The 22413-nt window shown below is 43.1% G+C and overlaps 1 protein-coding gene across 2 annotated transcripts in view; it reads right to left on the reverse strand.

Moving 5' to 3' along the window:
• LOC111150333 (SH3 domain containing kinase binding protein 1) overlaps positions 1-22413 on the reverse strand; it is a 335303-nt gene that overhangs the window by 66076 nt on the left and 246814 nt on the right. For both annotated transcript variants that reach the window (XM_022507777.1, XM_022507776.1), the window contains one exon: positions 17376-17470. In XM_022507777.1, coding sequence (XP_022363485.1) covers positions 17376-17470 — 95 coding nt within the window. The remainder of the gene's footprint in view (positions 1-17375; positions 17471-22413) is intronic.

Raw genomic sequence — 22413 nt, forward strand, 5'->3', positions numbered from 1 at the left:
GTCCTCAACAGGGTTCTGGAGCTCAGAGCCTAGTGTGAGAGGCAGACAGTGAATCACTATGGAGCAGAAACACCGGCAGGAGTGCTCGGTCGGATTTAAAAACAAGTGGGTCCAAGAAAAACCAGGTAGCCCGAAGAGGGAACGAGGGGTGAACCAAAGCAATGAGAAAGGTCAAAGGCAGGATCGTGGAGCATGAAGGAAGGAAAGAGAGAGAGTGGGAAGTCAGGGTCTTGGAAGAGAACATTCAAGAACTGGCACTTAGGATGGAGGCAGTGCCTGGCTCCCAGGGGACTCCCAACCAATATCTACTGAACAGCTATGTGAGGTGTGAGGCAAGATGGCACCCGCAAGTGGCAGGAGCAGAATGGAGGGACAGGTGGTCAGTGATTTGTGAGGCCAGAATGTCATCAGGGTGGAGTGGATGTCCCCAAGGAGGATGGTGGGAGGCGCGTGAAAGCAGGACAATGAGATAGCGGCCAACCAGTGAGGAGAGAGGCAGTGCGGCCAAGATACTGGAAAATGTGAGGGTGACTGTTTACATTCTTTTCAAACCTGGGACACTATCAATAATCACACCAGTACCACAGATACAACCCAAGATGATGATCACCCTAGCAGACTATGAGATTCCAACAATGAGGACAGGACAGTATAGGCAGTCGAGGGGGTGGCTTTTGAATGAGGCAGGAGTTTGCAGTGGGAAAGAGTGAGAGGTCAGCATGTAGATGAAAGTTTCCAGAACAACGACAATTAGAAATAAGCTCTACCAGCATGAAAGCAGAGGAATGTAGACCTGGACTCTATCAAGAACCTGGAGTGTGGAAAGATCAGTATTTCTGACAGAGAATGTTCACTCTTCTATGACCAAGTACCCAAAATGGTTTCTCTATGCCTCATCACCAGGCAGGTATTTGAGTAAAATATGCTATTTTCCTTATAAAAAACAAATGATGTTTTTCCTTTGAAGGAATGAATAAACAGAGCCTTAGCTCTGCTGTACCCCTACCTCTACATTCTGCGCCCTGTCAGGTTATCGGAGCTATCTCAGGGACAGGGGAATGACAGCAAACTGGGGCCAGCTGAGACTTGAGTGCTCCACTAGTTATAAAAACTCTGGGTCTCGGTTTCTTGACACACAAAATCTTGGCGAGGCGTAAAGAGCGATATGACCACTGGTGGTTATCAGCATTACAGCAATTCTATGGACTGGTCCCAGGGAACCTGAGGGACACTGTGGCCATGAAAGCTTCTGAATTAAGCTCACACACATGTGTCACCACCCTTGGGTGAAACCATCAGTGGCCGCAGCTCACATACTTGGAAGAAAACGAGGTGAGGGACACCAAGGCCCCAGGGCGCATCTGAGGAGGGAGAAGTTGCCCACACCCCAATGTCCTGCCTTCATCCACTCGATCCTGCCACAGGAGCCCCTGTGGAATGTGTCTGAAGTATTCCAGCACTTCCCATGGTTACCACAGCAAGGGCCGGCTCATGGCCGCTCCCTGATGGACAACTTGTTGGCCAAAAGTCACCAGTGAGCGCTGGTGTATCTGCATCTAAGTCTTGGCACTACAAATGCTGAGAAAAGACAAACTTGCCACCTGACTTGTAAATTGGTTAAAACAATGAGCCACAACCTCGTCCTGGACTCCCTTTTGTCGAGAATGCAAAGCAACCTAACAGTTCAGGGTTTCTCAAAGTTAGCTTCACATTTAGAATCACTGGGGGAATTTTTAAAATTCGCAATGCCTGGGCTACACCCCACACCAATTCGAGCACAATTTCTAGAGGGTGGGACAGGAAATTGGCACTTTTTAGAGGTTCCCCAGGTCCTTCCAATATGCAGATTAACAATCGCTGATTTGGACCAGGGCTTCTCAAACTTTAATGCACATACTATCCACTAGGGGATCTTGTGAAAATGCCAATTTGGGTTCAACAGGTCTAGAACAGGTCTGAGATTCAGTATTTCTAACAGGTTTCTGGGTGATGCATATACTGCTGGTCCATGGACCAACTCTGAGTAGCAAGATTCTCAAAAATGGTAAACTTTTTGAAAACAAGGATCTTATCTTTATAACCTTTGCAGCCATCAAATACCTAGAACATTGCCTAGCAAATACCAGTTCTGAATAAATGTTGTCTGAATGGATGAAATGGTGGATGGCCCAATCCTCCCCCAGACTATGGATCTACTTCTCTCAATTTTCAAACATCAGAAGTGAGGTTCAGTTGAATGAGGAAGAGGCAGGTATAGATTAGCTACACAAGAAAGCTTCATTTAAGGGGACCTGGCTGGCTCAGTGGGTAGAGCATTTGACTCTTGATCTCAGGGTCGTGAGTCCAAGCCCCACGTTGGGTGTAGAGATTACTTAAAAAAAAAAGTCACATAAAAAAAAGAAAGCTTCATCTATATGATCTGGCTTACCTGTTGGTCTGTACCACATTAATTATTTGTTTGTAATTGTGGAAACAACTTTTTAAAAAAAGATTTTATTTATTTATTTGACAGGCAGAGATCACAAGCAGGCAGAGAGGGAAGCACAGAAAGAGAGGGAAGAAGGCTCCCCAATGAGCAGAGAGCCCGATGTGGGGCTCGATCCCAGGACACTGAGATCATGACCCGAGCCAAAGGCAGAGGCTTAACCCACTGAGCCACCCAGGCGCCCTAATTGTGGAAACAACTTAAAAAGTACCTCCAAAATGTAGGCCACATTTTCTCAGACATGGTAAGTGCACCAAATATTTGAGTTCAGAAGGGAATGCATAGCTTACAAATGGACATATCAAACCAAACAATGGAAAGATTAAAATGGTTTCATCCGCTGGTCCAAATGAAAAGAAAAGCACTTTGCTCAGTCACTTCTCTTGGTGGTCAGCTGTCCCCACATTCCCCAGAAATTCCCAATTTCCCGGAAGTTACCCAGCATGGCTGAAAAAAATTTTTCATGGCCTTCTCTGATGACTGAGATACAGCTCCAGGAGAAAGTGAGTGCTGAACACTTTCAGTGTGGCTGTTAAGTGAGCCTCAGAGTGTCCCGAGGGGGTCTTACACCCTCAGCATCCCACCAGCTATAGAGAAAGCAGTGTTTAATATTTACTAATGAACGTCTTCTGCGTGGAGCTTCAGGGGGGCCCTTGAGAGAAAGATCCATAGAAGCCAGAGCCCAGGAGCACTCAGCTTTGCCTCTGCTTGTTAACACCTCCCCAAGAGATGCAATTATTCTGCATGGCTGGGATTTCTGCTCAGAATTTCCAACATCCCCGTCAGTCAGTTATTAAAGCAGGCTTATCAACATCATGGTTTATGAGGTAAGAGGGGAAAAAGAAGACTACTGTCTACCTCAGTGTCAGAAGAAATGCCTGGCAGACCACAGTTCGTGAGAGAAGCCAAGGAGACAGCCCCAGAGATGAACTCACTCATGGAAATGTCACATTCCAGACTAAAAAAAACCAATAGAATAGATCAATGGAACCAGGAGCTGGTTATTTGAAAAGATAAACAAAAGGGATAAATCTTTAGCCAGACTCATCAAGAAAAAAAGACAGCATTCAAATAAATAAAACTGCAAATGAAGGAAGAGAAATAACAACTGACGCCACAGAAATACAAAAAACTGTAAGAGAATATTATGAAAAATTATAAGCCAACAAATTGGACAACCTAGAGGAAATGGACAAATTCCCAGAGACATATAACCTCCCAAAACTGAATCAGGAAGAAACAGAAAATTTGAACAGACTGATTACCAGCAATGAAATTCAATCAGTAATCAAAAAATTCCCAACAAACTAAAGTCAGGACCAGATGGTCTCACAGGGGAATTCTACCAAACACTTAAAGCAGAGTCAATACCTATTCTTCTCAAACTATTCCAAAAATAGAAGAGGAAGGAAGCTTCCAAATTCATTCTATCAGACCAGCATTACCTTGACACTAAAACCAGATAAAGACACTACAAAAAAAGAGAACTATAGGCCAATATCACTGATGAACATACATGCAAAATTGAGAGGAGAAGTGAGCTGAGGGAAATCGGAGGGGGAGATGAGCCATGAGAGACTGTGGACTCTGAGAAACAAACTGGGGGTTTTGGAGGGGAGGGAGGTGGGGGGTTGGGTGAGCCTGGTGGTGGGTATTAAGGAGGGTATGGATTGCATGGAGCACTGGGTGTGGTGCATAAACAATGAATCTTCAAATACTGAAAAAATAAAATAAAATTTTTAAAAAACGCTCAACAAAATATCAGCAAACCAAATCCAACAGTACATTAAAAAATCATTCACCACAATCAAGTGGGATTTATACCTGGATTGCCAGGATGGTTTGATAGTCACAAATCAGTGTGCTACATCACATTAACAAGAGAAAGGTTAAAAACCAAACGATCACCTCAACAGATGCAGAAAAAGCATCTGATAAAGTACAACATCCATTCGTGATAAAAACTCTTGACAAAGTAGGTCTAGAGGGAACATACCTGAACATAATGAAGGCCTTATATGAAAAATCCACAGCTAACACCATCCTTAGTGGGGAAAACCTGACAGCCTTTTCCCCTAAGGTCAGGAACAAGACAGGGATGTCCACTGTCCCCACTTCTACTCAACACAGTAGTGGAGGTCCTAGCCATAGTCAAACTTCCACTATTTGCAGATGACATGAGACTCTATATGGAAAACCCTGAAGACTCCACCAAAAACTACTCAAACTGATAAATGAATTCAGTAAGGCTGCAGGACACAATATTAATATACAGAAATCTGTTGCATTTCTATACACTAACAATGAAGTACCAAAAAAAGAAATTAAGAGAAGAATCCCATTCACAGTTATACCAAAAATAATAAAATACTTAGGAATAAACTTAACCAAGGAGGTAAAAGACCTCTACCACAAAAACTACAAAAACACTGATGAAAGAAATTAAAGGAAAAAAAAATGTCACATTCCAAATGTTAACATCCTAGGATCATCAAGGCTTAGGGAGTCATTCACTGTTTCGTGACCCTGGGAGCTCATGACTTCAAAGAGTTTATCTAACTTGTAAAAAATCCTGACTTTTTATTGGGCAAGAACTTAGCGGCTTTTGCAACACTAACTTCTGCTTCTGTCACTGTACATATTATATAACTGGCAATGAGAAACTGGATGAGGAACACAAGGAGCAGTAATCAAGGCTCCGCTCGGTCATGCCGATATGAATGGAAGCGGGGATGGATGCCTGAAAAGTATGCAGAAATGCCTCTATGTCTGTAAGCCACCCATACCGTACCTCACATTTTCCTGCTTCTTTGTACATACTTTGTGATTGTATATTTTCAACAACTGTACATGCTACACTGTTGAGACTGGATTTTGAGGTCTTCCTTATAAGAGTGTTGAGTTTTGTTAATGGCGAGCAAGTGGCTCACGGATCAGCTTGACCTGTCAAGGCGTGGCTTAAAGCTTTGTTAGGCTATAGGGTAGGTTAGGGGAGCGCTGTTCCTGTGACTGCCCCTTCTGGATTCCCAGTGAGATGCCAGGTGTGTTCAGCAAAGTTTTCCCACCCTGCTTGGCTGGAACTCCAACATCTCCCATCCCTGGTGACTTCTGGGATATTCCCCCAGGCTTATTTTCTTCCAGGCCTGGTGGAGTCTTGCCCAGTTGATGCATTGCTTAGTATTTGGCAAGCCTCAAAGGACTCCTATATATAGCTTTCTGGAGCCCTTCCTTTGTACAGCTCGCTCCTCAGCGATTCGTTGTCCTGAAAAGTCCAGCCACCTTGGCAGCCCTGAATTACAACCTGTTTCCTCTATCCGATGAGTCTTCTGCTTTCTGTTGGGGCTCCACTGGGCTCTGCTGCAATTTAGAAGAAAGCCAGGGTTGATGTGAAATCCTTTTCTCAAGGATTACATCCCCACGCTGTGTATTACCCAGTGCCTAAAAACAGTGGGTTCATGTATTTTGTCCAGTTTAAAAGTTGTCTTTGGCAGGAGGGTAAGTCTCACACCTTTGACTCCATCGTGGCTATAACCAGAAGTTAGGTTTGCTTAAAAAGACTGTTTCTTTAGTTAGAATTTATTTTTTTTTCTAGGTTTAATAGAACTTGAAGCTCTATCTTTAAAAGTCTGAGCTATTTCAAGGTCTAATTCCCAAAAGAAGTCCTAGAGAAAGAATTTCTAAAATGAAAAGGCGTACGAGAGTTTTTAATTATCCTAGAGTCTCCTCTGCTAGTCGTATGCACCTTTCTCTAAGAGGGAAGGCTGAATGTTCCCTGAGGAAAAGTAGAGTCAGTATTAAACATCGTTATATGGAAAATTTAAATACATGCAGTAAGTCAGTGCCACCCAACTTTTTCAGATAATGGCACACATATATAATGATAATATGTTCATGACATATCGCTGGAAGCCAAACGCTGTTGAAGGCCATCAACCCAGTGTGGGTTTCGGGCTACCTAAGTCCCTTTCCATCCACCTGGAGAGCTGAGGGGATCACCACCTTATACTCCCATAACCCACTCATAGCACATGGGTTAGGATTTGCCTAACTTTGAGTCCAGATGTCACTAAGAACTGAGCAAAAAGCTGACCTCAAATCTTGGTCCCCAGAAAGAGAACAGAACTTCCACAGACATTATGAGAGGCAGGCAGCAGGCAGGGATGAGGAAGGCCTGAAGGGATTTTAATAGCGGACAAGCCAGAGCGGAAGCCCCAGAGGCCTCATTACTCACAGCCTGTTTCCCTCTTAGAAAAAGATGCTTCTATCTGAAGCTTCTTCAGAGAACGGCACCCAACAGATACTTCTATACTGGTCCAACTCCAGGGTCACCATTCATACTGGGCATCTCCTGGAAGTGTGGGGCATGGCCATTGAGGTTGCGCATAGACAAATATACAAGAATAGCTTACCGATTTCATTATTTTATTTGCAGGCTATACAATCTTAAGTTTCAGGAGATACTTGTGCTTTTAGCCTTTTTCCTAATATCAGAATGAAAGAACTTCTACTCTCATAAATCAACTTCAAAAATTAGTAATCATGTGAAAAGGAGATATTTGCAGAGAGGACCTTTCCTATGTACTTATGATTGGGCTTTAAGCATGACATGTGCCATTAACACATAAAGGCACGTGAACAAGTCATACACAAAATGCAACTCATTAAGGAAGCACTTTTACATTTTGGGGGGGTCTATTTAAACATAATCAAGGATGCAAAATTATGCAAGTTTTTTTCCATAGAAATTTTCCATTTTCTACTTGTTAAGTCATTTACATTGAGATGACAATTTAATGCTAATTTTTTAAAAAGAGTTATTTATTTGAGAAAGAGAGGGAGCGTGCATATGCAGAGGTAGGGGGAGGGGCAGAAGGAAAGAATCTTTAAGCAGCCTCCTTGATGAGCACGGACCCCGCCGGGAGGCTCAGTCTCAGAACCCTGAGATCATGACCCGAGCCAAAAGCAAGAGTCGGACACTTAACCGACTGAGCCACCCAGGTGTCCGTTTTATGCTAAATTTTGAAAGCTGTTTCTAATGATACTTTTGGCTCATCCACAGCACGTGGCTAGTAACACAGTGTACCTCTCAAGGATGTTCATCCTATAGCTGAGTGTTCATTTGCATTTATGTTTAGAAAACTGTATTGATTCTCCATCTTGACACATGCTTTTCTTCCATTAAAATGGTAGTAGATATAATCAAAAATCATTTTGCTTCATTGACAGAGACACTGACATTTATAAAGCATCTTATATTATGTTTTAAGAGATTTTCTTAGCTCTTGCCCTACCTCTAAGAGGTAACAAAGAAAGCTGTTATGGATGAAGGTGGGGGAGTATCTTCATTTCACAGATAAGGACCAGGAAGGAATATGAGGTAAAGGGCATGCCCATGACCATTATGAACGTCAAGATCATCCATCCAAGCCAGCTGTAGCAACTATTCATAAATTCCTAAATGCCTACCTTCCATTTCCATTCTTCACCAGACATATCTATATTTCAGTTTTCAAAGGAAAACTTATTCCTTGGCATAAAAATTTGTTTGGTGGTCTTTTTCTCTCTACTCTGCGAATCTGGCTTATAGGCCATGTGCAATGAGTGAAAAATACAATTCCCAGGTCAAATATAGGCCCTCAGGCTGCTCAGCTGAGCCCAAGCCTGACTGTTAGCATGTGGTTACATCTGTTTGCCACCTTGGGGGAAAAGGTTCTGACAAGGGAGATCTGTGGTCTTGTGTTATAAAGAATATTCCCAGGAAGACTGAGGACAAAACCAATGTCCTTGAAATTCATGCAATTACTTATCAGGCAATTACTTAGTCTCAAATCACCTTGTAAGAAAAACAGACCAATCAATATTCTCTTAACAGTAGCACTGCAGAGAGTGAGTTCTTAATTTTGCCAAAGTTCGATTTAGCAGTATTTTCTTTCATAGACTGTGCCTTTGGTGTCATGTCTAATAACTCTTTCTCCAATGTTTTCATAAATAACATTTTGCGGTTTTGGTTTTACATGTAGATCTATGTTACATTTTAGTAGAACTATTTCACACGTGGATCTACTCAGTCCATTCTGAGTTAATTTTTGTAGGATGTGTTAAGTTTAGGTTAGGGTATTTTTGTTTTTGTTTTGTTTATGGATTTCCAATGGTGCCAATACCACTTCTGAAAAGACTACCCTTTCTTTCTGAAATTCTCCTTGCACCTTTGTTGAAAATTAATTGGCTATATTTTTTGGGTCTGTTTCTAGACATTCTATCTTGGGGGCCAGCAAACGATAGCCCATGGACCAAATCTGGCTTGCTACCTATTTCTGTTCATCCCACTGAGAATAGTTTATACATTTTTAAATGGTTTTAAAAAACCAAAGAAGAATATTTCAAGGAATGTGAAAATCACACAAAATTCAAATTTAAGTGTCTATAAATAAAGTTTTATTGGAACTCAGCCATGCCCATTCATTTGCTTCTATGACTTGCTTTTGCATAGTTGCAACAAAGACCATCAAGCCTAAAATATTTACTCCCTGGCCCTTTACAGAAAAAGTTGGCTAAGCTCTGATCTAGAATATGAGGCTCCTTATATATATCCATGCAGAACCTCGGGGGTTCTCTGAATGCCATTGTAAAAAAAAAAATGCTTGTAAGGACAGAAGCTTTAAATAGAACCTCTGAAAGCCCTGAGGAAGGCAGAAAAGGAATGCACTTAATAGCCAGCTACCCTTTCCAACTAGGACTGAAATATAAAAGCCTGAAGTAAAACTATTCTTACAAGGATGAATTGTACTACATTATCTAGTTAACTAGAAAATGGAGGAAATTTAAGTCTAAAAGGTATTTATTTTTAATGATGTTTTTCTTAAATATCTCTCTGAGTCATAAACTAAGAAAAAACACTTATAATGTGAAAGATGACAGGTTAATGTCATGAATATAAGGTATTTTTATAAAAATCAATTGGAAAATGACACATAAGATTCTCAACTTGAGTAATCATTTTAAAAAATGCAAACACCTATCAGATTAGCAGAGATTAGAAAGAACGATAATATCCAAGGATGACAAGGATAGGAAAACATATTCGCACACACTGCTGGGGAGGCTAAATTGGCATAATCTTTCATAACATCACTCAAATATATTTAAAAGGAACTGAGGCAGCATTACAGTTAGCTACTTATCATCAAGAAATAATAACTATTAACATTTTTACAGCACTCACTCTGAGCGAGGCATGCTAAGTGCTTTACCTCCTTTAATTCATTTAATCTTTGCAATGCCAGGAGGTAAGTACTAATATCAACCCCACTTCACAGATGTGGAAACTGAGGCACAGAGAAACTGAGCAATCTTCCCAAGGTTATACAAGTAGTAGAAAGTGGTAGAACCAATTACACGTGCAAGAGTTTACAAAGTGATGACCGCATGCAACATGGTCTAAAATAAGGAAAACCTAGAAACAAACATAAAAGAGAACCACAGTACTTCATACAATAGGACTCTAAGGAACTATTTAACTATGCTGCCGAAGACAGGCATGATATGTTTGGAAAGAAGAGGGTTACAAAATAATGTGTGTGTATATGATCTTATTTTTCTTTTAAGCTGAAATTTGTGTGTTGTCTCTGTGTGTAAAACATTTGGAAGACTACAGCTCAGATACTGAGAGGTACCGAAGGTGGTAAGGTCACAGGTGATTTCGACTTTTCCTGGTATTTATCTGTTTATCTGTTATTCTTCTCACTTTTTCCCTAGAGTAGGTATTACTCATGTTAATTTTAAAATACTATCTAAAAGTACATCCCATGCCACTTTCCGTCTCAGAAAAGCATATTTTAGTAAAATGTAAATGTGAACGTAAAGAGCTTTGTGATACTTTCATAAGACAGAGGTTATATAACTATAATAAATTACTTCTTTCCTAACAAAAGTCAAAAAATAGATAATAAAGGGGAATTTCAGGGAAAGTGCTGAACTGAATTTCAGGACAGTTCAGTACATGAAGTAAAAACTTCCAGTCACTGGGCATTTGTTTTTTTCTTCTTCCCATAATAACTTCTCAGAACACTAGCGAGAATTCAACTTTTATGTTTCTAAAGCCCTTTGAGCCACAACATCTCATTTAATTCTCACAATGGCCCTCTCTGAGTAATACAAACAGAAAGGTTGGCAATGGAAAACAGAGTTTCTCTAATTCCTTGAGACACCTGCAGGTTTTTCTGTGTGTTGCAGGAGAAAAGGATCCTGTGGCGGTGTTGCACGGATTGCTAACTTCCTGCCACTCTGGACAGGGGTGACCGTCAGGCTGAACAAACGCAGGGTCCCTTTCAACAGTTCGGCATCACTTGCGGGGGCATAAAAAGCTGGGGAGTCTTTTCAATGGCAAACTCCTCTATCAAAAATCTGCCATCATGGCCGTCAGAATTTGGGGGTGGTACTGTTTTGGCTGTCTCCTGATAAACGAAAGAGAAAATTTCTACCACATCAAGTCCTACGTTTACCAACCTCATCTAATTTAAAACTGTGTTTAGGATAATAAATGAGCTCAGTGAGGAAGAGTTTTGATCAAATGTACTTACGGTATCAGGATTCTTTGTAACGGTTCCAGTGTTCTGGTTACTTTAAAGAGGAAGACAAAACAGAAGCAAACGGTATTCCTTGGGATTTCTAATGCTCTGAGGAGGAGATATATTGTGGCTTCTGTCCGTAGGAAGGACATATGCAGTCTAACAAGGCAGGCCATACCACAAAAAATACGTCCTATGACACAAAAGACTCATTTGGTGAACACTGGCGTTCTTCAAATGTGTGTAAGCCCAGATGATCCCGGCCCTGTGCTTAACTTCTTCATTCACTCATGAAACATGTCCTTCTAATGGGTCTGTCAGTGTGTCATCATTTTCAGGGTGACACCTGCTAATTTACTCCTCACCCTTGAAACCACACTTAATCCTAGCATTTTAGCTCTGCTAAAAGCTTCAGCAGTGCAGAGAGAAGGGGTCAAGGCCAGCAATCTATTAGCTGATGGGCTTTCTTATACCAGCCTGAGAACCTTTCTTGAGATTCCTAAAACCTCTTCTCTTTGAGGAAACATCCTTACTTCCTATGGGGCGGAAAGCAAGGAAGTGTGAAAACATTTCTCTCGTGAATAAGTGTTCCAATTAATGAATTAATCAGAGGGAGGCAGGAAGGGAAAATAAACATTAGAACAAACAAAAGAACACATAATCACAGAATGACTTAAGCAGGAGCTCAGGACTCCCACCTATCTCTTTCTCTCTCTCCTCCTTCCTCCCTCTCTCCCTCCCTTTCCCTTCCTTCCTTCCTTCCTTCCTTCCTTCCTTCCATTCATTCTTCATGCTAAAAGCAACCAGAAAACTAAGTGGTACCCAGTGGGAAGAAAGAGGAAGGCAAAATCAGCCGGCACGGAAGAAAGCAGAAGGAAGGGGGAGAAGAGGGCTTCAGGCACAGAAAGAACCAATATTAGCCCTGAGCTGAGCTCATCATCTCCTCTGCACTGATGATCATTTCATTTCTGTGGAGGGGATGGAATCAGAAAGTCACGGATGATCCTGAACCAAAGAGATCACAAACATGGATACCACCAACATACAAGCAGACAGGGTAATGGCATGGTAATACCGTTTCCCTGATTAAATGATGATCACATCTTTAAGGTAGAAAGCAAATTTGATAGACACTTGCCCTAGATATCCAGCAACAGAGGATGACTCTGTGAGTAGACAAGTCACCTCTGGGAGCGGCTGAGCCCCACCTTCTAAGAGCATCTGACAGCCCCACAAGGCAGCTCAGGCCCCACAACCCTGCCCTAGTTCTGCCCCTGGGAGACCCTGGGAAAGTCACTTCTGCGCTCTAGGCCTCTGGTCCCCACAACCCTGCCCTAGTTCTGCCCCTTGGAGACCCTGGGAAAGTCACTTCTGCGCTCTAGGCCTCTGGTCCTTCCCCGTGGTCTACACAGGACACCCGTGGTCCTACCTAACTTCCAGGGCCACCATGAGGGAAAGGAATGGCGACGAGGGGCCCTGGGCTGCTGCTGCCAGCTACCCTGGAAGCATCCTGCACTGGGAAGCTGCGGTCGCACACATAAACTGACCCATTATTAACTGAGGTGCTCAAGAGTTGTCTAGAAAGGAAGAGTGTAGAGATGAAGGAAGCTACAGTCCTAACTCCACCCTCACAGCAGGTCCAGCTCCAAATATTGAACGGTCCCTGGTTTGAAATATCCTGAGGAAAAGGTAAAACTCTCACCTCATATTTTTTTCTCTTCTTGAAAAGATTTTTAATTTATTCATTTGAGAGAGAGAGAGCAAGTGAGAGCACGAGCGGGATGGGGGGGAAGGGGAGAGGCAGAAGGAGAAGCAGACTCCTGGCTGAGCAGGGAGTCCTAGGCGGGACTCGGTCCTGGCACCCCGGGATCATGACCCCAGCTGAAGGCTGACGCTTAACCACCTGTGACACCCAGGCACCCCACTTTGTATTTTTTCTTCTATTTCTACCTTTATCTAATCTTCTGGCTTCCTTCTTTCTTTAGGGCACACCTATCAGTTTCCTTCCCCTTCCTTCCATCTCCATGCCCCATGATTTTTATCAATAATATTATCTTTCATAGTGTTTACTTTCATGTTCTCAAATAGGCTTATACCCATGAAGAAATGAGGGCGGGGGGTGTCTGCTTTGTTAGGGGTCAAAGACACAGCTACTCAGGGGAGCTTTTTAATAAGAAATATAGACTTAAAGATCCTTGTTTACAAAGGGCTCACATGGGAAGCCCTTCCTTCCAGGTTAGGGGGGCTAAAGCCAAGAGGCTGTCGGCCAAGGTCAGGAACATCAGCCCTCTCCACAGCTGGGCTCGCTTACCCCCAGGTGGCAGCGGTCTGAGCAAGGAGCGCCCGGAGGTGGCCACCGTTACAGCTGAACCCCAGCCCGGCCTGCACCAGGCTGCTCTCAGCCTTTCTTTAGGGAGCTTCTCTCATTGGAAACCAGACCCAGAGGCTTCTGAACCCTTTCAACCATGCTCTGAGCACAAATCACGAAGGCAGGGATGGGGGCGGCAGGAACACAGATGAAGGAGCTATTTTTGAGTGACTGGAAATAAAAGCTAAACACAGGTGTGTTCTGTGCAAATGGAAATGTTCCCAAATCCACAAGAATTCTTTATAAATAAACTAAAAAAACAAACCATTTGGGTTGCCACATTTCATCCTAGTTTCCAGGGACACACACAAATAGTTCAGGTCTTTGCACATTATTTCAGGAACCGTGGAGGGCTTACAGGCACCCACTAAGGGTGTCTGACTCATTTTCTAGAAAGCTACACAAAACGACAATCTAGGGCTAAAAACGAGGGCAATGCATGCCCTGTGACTCCTGCCACAGCCCAGAAAAACAGGACAAAGGGAAACCACCTTAGCTAACTCTGAAACAAAAACACCGATGGAATTTGGGGTAAATTGAGAACCTCTCCAGCCAAAGAAGTTGAATTTAGACAACAATGATTCAGGTCTTTCATCTCAACTCATACACATAATAAAGCAGCACATCAAAATACACAATAAACAAATCAAAGCGAAGCTCTTCTCTTTACAGTATCAACAGCACACATTCATCTAAATGAATTTATAGGTGATTCTTTAACTCTGAGGAAGATGTAAGAATTTTCTATAACGTCAGCAGGGTATGACAGACTCAGAGTCCATTTTCCCCCACTTTTCAGCAAGTAAAATACTTAACGGCATATTTTTTCTCCAAATTCTTGCTGAAATCTCACCCCTTGTGAATTCCGAGCTATTTTCAGGCAAGTCTTCCACCACTGTTACCCCCCTCCCCCTTATAACATGGTGTTCCTGCCCCAGCAGCAAACTGGGCCCAATCACAAGAGCCCTTCCTTCCCCATTTCCAAGGTCAGAGAAAGAGCAACCAAAGCTGAAGCGACGATCTATGTAGACGCAGCACCTTAGCAAATCCTCACAGCAGCCCTGTGAGGTCTGCCTTCTGGCTGAGGAAACTGAGGCTCAGAGGGGTTAAGTGAAACGCCCAGTGACACACAGCCATGAATGGTGTTGCTGGGATTCAAACCCTGGTTTCTCTGAGCAGGCAGCCTACATGGCACTTGTCATTTTAAAATGCTTCTAACCAAGTGGAATGTTAGGTCAAGGGTGGCAGATATTTTTGGGGAATAAGAGTCAAAACCGGCAGAAGGACAGGATATCAAGAGACCCGATTTCACATACCATATAAAAGAATAATAAAAACAAAATTGATAGTACACAGGGGACATTTTAAAGTAACAAGCTAAAAATGGGCCCAGGTACATAATGCAGCATGAGTTAAGACTGACTGTATTATTAGCTATTGAAAAACCAGCTAACTGGGTTGACAGAGGCCATCCTGGGCAGCAGGAACATGGGCTGGGTCAAGTTAGGGAGGATTCATGAGCAGGTTGGGGACATCCCAGGAGAGCTTACTGTAGAACAGTGATGTGGACCAAGGCCAGAAAAGCCAGACTGAGGCCAGAGCGCCTGGGCACATGGGTGCCAGGAGAATCGAGCTGGATTTGACAATAAAGGAGAGGAAAGTTGCTAAAGACTTTCACTGCAGCAGAGGGGTTCCATGAGCAAAGTACCATTAGGAGATGATAAAACGAGGGGGCTGGGGTGCCAGCATCCCTCCGCCCCTGACTGCCCCAGCGTTCTCCTCTGGAGCAGGTGCCATGGAGGGAGCCGGGAGAGGAAGGAAGTACAGCCTCTGGCCTGGGCCTGGCTCTCCCAAGGACATGAAGAGGCAGAGACACAGGAAGGCAGAATCGCTAGGTTCTGGCGCTGCTGGGCTCACGAGTGGGGGCAGGGCTGACGGAGGGGGAGCAAGGGTGAAAGTGACACAGGCACTCTTGGCCTGAGGAGCGGGAGCAGGGTGTAAGCCAAGTCAAGGGGCCAAGTGTATGGCAAGGATAACGAGGTCACGTTTTGCAAATGTCATAACATCATCTATAAGCTGCTTCCGTTTCTAAACTGCACTTAACTGAGGAAGCTACGAAAGCAGGGACATCTGGCACGATCTCTCGGACAACTGAGACCAGCCTTGCACAGCCGTCCGTTCCTTTCTCCCGGCCGTGCACATGGAGGATGGAACCAGGAGACAGTCTCTTTCTGACTAAGCTCTTTAGAAAAATTCAATTCTTTTTATCAGACTGGATCTCAAGCTGGTAGGAACAAAAACATCAAGATGAATGTGTTCTCATCATAGGTAATCAAATGACAAGGACAGGAATATAATATATTAAGGTAGAAATAGATGTATTCAGATAACAGACCATCCGTGGTAGGTTCCCCCCGCCAAACTTTATTAAATATTATTGGTACATCTGGTTTTCGGTTAAAAAGAGGCTGCCCCCCTCTGAATGAAAAGAAAAACAAAAACAGTAGAGTGCCTCCCCCCATTGCAAAGCATGGGTTACTGTGCTCTCCGGGCACTCGTCACAGGAGAAAGTGATCTGCCCCTTTCCCTGCAGGACTAACACCAATTATCTGTGCTGATTATTGAACTATTCATATTATGCTTTACACCTATTTAGCAACTTCTTTATTCCGAACGTTCCATGCAGGGTATGGTTCAAAATAGGAAATGCGCCGTGCAGAAGCCACCTGAGAGAGGCGCGGCTGAAGGTTGACGGGGAAGGGTGGTAAAGAAAGAGAAGAACTGCTCTGCCTCCTTGGCAGAAAGGAACAAGACGGGCCGCATTTTACCCGGCTCTGATTTCCTCCTGCCACAGAAAACACTTAAGAGAAATACGCTAAAATGAATGCGGGAGAACAGTTTACATGTAAAACAATGGTCAAGTTCTTGGCCTCTCAGCAGCACTGGGAGTAGTTTGCTATGCCAGAAAGGAATTCCACCACTTTATGGACACACTTGGGGATGCGGGAAGGGGGTGTAGGCAAACCCTGTGATCCCCTCCTTCTCTGTAATGGCCACAGGAGCAAGACCCAGAGCCTACTTCCCTCACCCTAACCCCTGCCTGTTCTCTCTCCTCTTTCCCTGCACTCTCCACCCTGCCAATGCTTTCCAGCCCTGCACGAGCACAGGCAGCCATGACGACCCCCAAGTCACGCTTGTCCCGAGAGCATCACGTGTTCTGGGCCACTCACTTGGACCTCAGAATAAAGCCACTTAGACATCTGAAAGGTGGGTCAGCTTTTCACCATACCTGACCATCATGAGAATCCTGTATCTCAGACAAAACGTCATCTATTCCAGGAATCATTTAAATAATGTATCTTTCAACCACCTACTTGGTGAGTACCATTGCATGAAAGCATAAACAGTACATGGTTCGGACCCTGTTAAGCTGTGTCACTTCACACAGATTTTTATAGCTCTCTGTATGTTTATAGAGCTCTGCCTGCAGTGATGATAAAATCATCCAACCTTCTTCGCCCAGACAAGACAAGCAAAATTCTCTCAGCCATGCTACCTGTCTTTGATCGGAACAGCACACATTCTTTACACGTTTGCTGCCCGTGAGGTATGACCTGCATTTTTAAAGCCCCTCTTTGGATACCTCAGGTCAGGGCGGGCTCTCCAGCCAAGCAGGCCGCCTACTGGGTTAGCCGCTCTGGGATGGAGTTTTCCACCGGGCCGTGCCAATCTGCTGCTGGCTCCAAGGCCAACAGAACCTATTTGGTTTTCAAGTTCGTTCACTCACCTGGATGTGTCGGGCTTAGCCCGATCTAGAGAAAAGACGCAAGAGTCTTTCTCGGGAGTTCAGGAAATGAAAATAAAATGTTTAAAGGCCTAAAACAAAAGCTTGTACTGTCCAGTCAATGCCTCTGAGCGGCTCGCCATTTCAAAGGCAGGGGGAAGCTTTGCTTACCTTATTGATGAGAGTCACTATATCTCCTTCTTTGATTGTCAATTCATCATCATTCTGTGCCTCATATGGAAATATTACTTTGCAGTAATCCTTGGCTGTAAGAAGAAAAGACAACACAACCTTTACAATGCCTCTTCCAATGGATGGCTCAGGAAAAGATGCCAACTCTCACATTAAGTTCAGGGAAAAGCACACTTAACAGAGAGGATAAAAGGATTGAACAAAGAAAGGGTCACCTGCGAGAAACTACCTAAGATTGCTCATCTGGGGCTCACGCTTACTTATTCTCTTCACTTTTTCCCCTTCACAAATCATGTGATGTCATCAAGTGCCATTGACTGCTTTGCGTCTTTCAGGCAGAAATCCAAAAAGATTTCCTTGGTCTCACGTGTATATTTTATGTGCTCTTTATTTTATATACCAATTTCTATACTCTTTGGGGGCATGTATAAGCAGACATGATCTACAAAGAGCAAAAAGCTTAAATTCTGCCCTCACTGCCTTCTTCCACACCTCACTAAATCAGAAACAGGTTATGTGTGTATGTTAAATGCTTCCAAGGTACTCAAAACAATAAAAAAAAAAAAGACTCCATTACGGTTTATCTCCTGAGACAGATATTTCTATGTGAACATGTGTCAACCACAAACAGCCAACAAATACTCACTAAATGTTCTTTATATACATGTGTATACTGGGGAGACAAACTTGTTCAAATATGTCCCAAGGCCTCTCTGGGGGAAACTATTTAGGTGAGGATGGTCATTAGCAAGGATGTCCCCCAAAGACAGAAAAACACTGAAAACCAGTTCAAACATGCCATCAATTATATGCTTTTGATGTCTATCTGACGTTAGCGGCGCCAGGCTGACTCAGTCAGAAGAGCGTATGGCTCCTGATCTTGGGGTTATGAGCTCGAGCCTCCACGTTCGGTGTAGAGATTGCATTAGTAAATAAATAAACTTAAAAAAAAAAAGAAAGCCAATCTGATGTTAAATCTTCTCTATTTACGCAAAAGCACCAGTTTAGAAGAGAGCAAAAACATTGTCAGGTATCCAGGAAAGTAAAACTTGGAAAAGTGGGGTTCGATGACTTGGGATTGAAGGTAGAAAGGAAAATTCCAGAGAATTAGTATCTACTGGGACAGGCATTTGTTATTCTGCAGCTAAGTCAACAATCCTAATGGCTTTAGATGGCCTTAGATATTTCCCAAGGATCAGGCCAGTTCCTGCAGACAGATCATAACTTAGAGCTATATACACAAGTATTAATTATATGGTCCCTAGCACAATTTATATGACTGAAATGTGGCGGGTTTTATTATGGTTAATGTCACATCAATCAAAGAGAGTGATATATAAAATAAAGGCAATAAAAAGATCTGTAATACAGACACACTGTGGTCTAGGGTTGGTTCAGATATGATGGGAGGGCAGGGAGGAGAGAGGGAGAGGGGGCTGGGAAAGAGAGGGACTCACTTTCTGTGGTAAATAGTTTTGCTTTCTGTCCAATGGACAGAGTATATCAGTTACATCCCCTGTCCTAGTGTTGGACAAACCTTTCATTTTAGGTACTCTGGGCCCCTGATGCCTTTTGCTCATTAAGCCATGCTGAGGGGCACTGGTTTTAAATCCCATCAATATTAATTGGCCTAAAGGAAATAAAAGCAAAAATGAACTTTTGGGACTTCATCAAGAAAAAAAGCTTCTGCACAGCAAAGGAAGCAGTCAACAAAACAAAGAGGCAACCTACGGAATGGGAGAAGATATTCGCAAATGACAATACAGATAAAGGGCTCATATGCGAGATCTATAAAGAACTCCTCAAACTTAACACACACAAAACAGATAATCACGTCAAAAAATGGACAGAAGACATGAACAGACACTTCTCCAAAGAAGACAGACAAATGGCTATCAGACACATGAAAAAATGTTCATCATCATTAGCCATCACGGAGATTCAAATCAAAACCACATTGAGATACCACCTTACTACCAGTTAGAATGGTCAAAATCAACAAGACTGTAAACAACAAGTGTTGGAGAGGATGTGGATAAAGGGGAACCCTCTTACACTGTCGGTAGGAATGCAAGTTGGTGCAGCCATTTTGGAAAACAGTGTGGAGATTCCTCAAAAAATTAAAAATAGAGGTTCCCTATGACCCTGCAATTGCACTACTGGGTATTTACCCCAAAGATATAGATGTAGTGAAAAGAAGGGCCCCAATGTATGTATGGAGCCCAATGTTCATAGCAGCAATGGCCACAGTCGCCAAACTGTGGAAAGAACCAAGATGCCTGGAGTGCCTGGGTGGCTCAGTGGGTTAAGCCTCTGCCTTCGGCTCAGGTCATGATCTCAGGGTCCTGGGATCGAGTCCCGCATCGGGCTCTTTGCTCAGCAGGGAGCCTACTTCCTCCTCCTCTCTCTCTCTCTGACTGCCTCTCTGCCTACTTGTGATCTCTCTCTGTCAAATAAAATCAATAAAATCTTTAAAAAAGTTTAAAAAAAAAGAACCAAGATGCCCTTCAACAGATGAATGGATAAAGAAGATGTGGTCAATATATACATGGAGTATTATGCTTCCATCAGAAAAGATGAATACCCAACTTTTATATCAACATGGATAGGACTGGAGGAGATTTTGCTGAGTGAAATAAGTCAAGCAGAGAAAGTCAATTATCATATGGTTTCATTTACTTGTGAAGCATAAGGAAGAACATGGAGGACATTAGGAGAAGGAAAGGAAAAGTGAATTGGGGGAAATCGGAGGGGGAGACAACCATGAGAGACTGTGGACTCTGAGAAACAAGCTGAGGGTTTTGGAACAGAAAGGGGTGGGGGGATGGGTGAGCCCGGTGGTGGGTATTAAGGAGGGCACGTATTGCATGGTGCACTGGGTGTGGTGCATAAACAATGAATCTTGGAACACTGAAAAAATAAAATAAAATTTAAAAAATATTAATCTGCCTAAAGATTCTTAGGTCCACAGTTACTTATGTTTCATCTCTCTTTAATTAGTAATAGCAAACCTCCCAAATTCTGAATCAGCCAAATATTCTAAAAGGAGGGAAAAAGCTAAGCATCTTTAAATTGGATAATGACAGCTCTTCACCATTTTTCCTACTGACTGTGCTAGTGAAATATGACTATCCAACCTCAGAACTTCCAACACTGAAGTAAATACAGCATTACTGAAGAACTGCCCTGCAGAGTCCCAGTCTGAAGAATAATTCATTGGACTGAAGTCATGGAAATATTTTACAAACAAGATAAGACACCTGTGGTCAACAAAGGGAAAAGAAGCATTGTTTCTATTCCTTTCCATCAAAAAAGTTCATTAAGGGGGCACCTGGGTGGCTCAGTGGGTTAAAGCCTCTGCCTTCAGCTCAGGTCATGATCCCAGGACCCTGGGATCGAGCCCCACATCGGGCTCTCTGCTCAGTGGGAAGCCTGCTTCCTCCTCTCTCTCTGCCTGCCTCTCTGCCTACTTGTGATCTCTGTCAAATAAATAAATAAAATCTTAAAAAAAAAAGTTCATTAAGTGAGGCAGACATTTGTTCACAGGAGCCATTCCCCATCCTCTTCCCAGTTCATATAACCCTGCTGCAATCAGGTACTTTTTTGGGAACAGGGAATCCCCCCACACCCATGGCTGTGGAAATAAGTGAGATATGTCTAGGCAAATAATGTTAATATCACTCCCCTTTGTCAATGATTGTAGATGTGATCTACTTAGATGCGAGAGGAAATCTGCTGGGAGGGGGAGTGAGGCTGTTAGATTTTGTTCCCTGATTAAAAAAAGGATTGTGAGGAAAACAGTTGCCCCTGCCTTTTTGCTTTCAACACTGTCTCGTCCTTGTTGGAAGACAGCATAGTGTTTGGCACTGTTGCAGTCATATTTCAACCATGAGAGGAAAGCCAGGGAAATCACAGAGGAGGGGACTCTGAGTCTTGACACCACTGAGATGTCTGTCAGATTAACCAACGTTAGGGGGCCTGTCTCCGGATCCCTTGTTACCTGACTCCAATAAACTGTACTGCTTACTGCCACTTTGTGGCTCCATAGGTCTTTATCACTCAAAGTAGAAGGTACTGTAACAAGAAGGAACTCCGTAGAAGAGGACATCTCCAGTTACCTCCCCTGAAACTCTTGAGTATAACCTGCCTCCACTCAGAAATCCACTTCCTATGCATCTGTGTCACTCCCTCTCCCCCCATCTCTTCCTTTGTTACCTCAAGAACTGGCCCATAGCAGGGGATCAACAAATGACTGTGGGATTGACTTATAACCAACATAGTGAGAAAATATTTACAAAAAACTACTAGTCTGCCTTTAAAATGTTTCACAGGGCCATTTTGTTTTCTGTCCAGTTTCGCTATTAGTTAAGGAGGGCAGGTATACCCCTGCCCCCCCTTTTTTAAAAACAGCTTTAATGACATATAATTTTCATACCAGATAATTCACCCATTTTAGTTACATGCTATGAATAGTTTTAATAAAGTATATAGTTACATGACCATCAGCATAACCTAGTTTTAAAACATTCCCACCATGTACGCGATTTTATGTGTGAGGCATTAGACAAAGAATTATCTGGAAGGCACCAATTTCAGATAAAAGGAGGAGATACGGGTATCAGTGGCTACTCTCAACTACCATTGTCCATGAAGCAGGTTTTGATATCACACTTGCCCCTTTTTGCATTACCCTAACCTGATGCAGCTCCCACTCAACGTTTCTTGATCCCCTAGTGATATCTACAAAGTGGAGGAAAATTTGAGGGACAGCTAAACAGGAGGAGAGTGTCCTGGGCCAGGAGTCAGGACTGTCAAGACTAGGTTCAGTCCCAGCTGGGCTGTCCTGAACATAAAATCAGAGGCAGCTACGCTGTAGCTTTGGACTTCGGTGTCCTTAGGTGTAAAATGAGAGACTGGCCAAGGAAGGATGAGAGAAGAGTCTGGTTAACTTCCGCAGAGCACTTTTTAGCAAACTTCAACTTATTCCAAAACTCCAATATAAAACAACTAAAAACAG

This window comes from Enhydra lutris, unplaced genomic scaffold (assembly GCF_002288905.1).
Source record: "Enhydra lutris kenyoni isolate GAN:26980312 unplaced genomic scaffold, ASM228890v2 scaffoldscaffold23, whole genome shotgun sequence".
NCBI classification, from domain to species: Eukaryota; Metazoa; Chordata; class Mammalia; order Carnivora; family Mustelidae; genus Enhydra; species Enhydra lutris.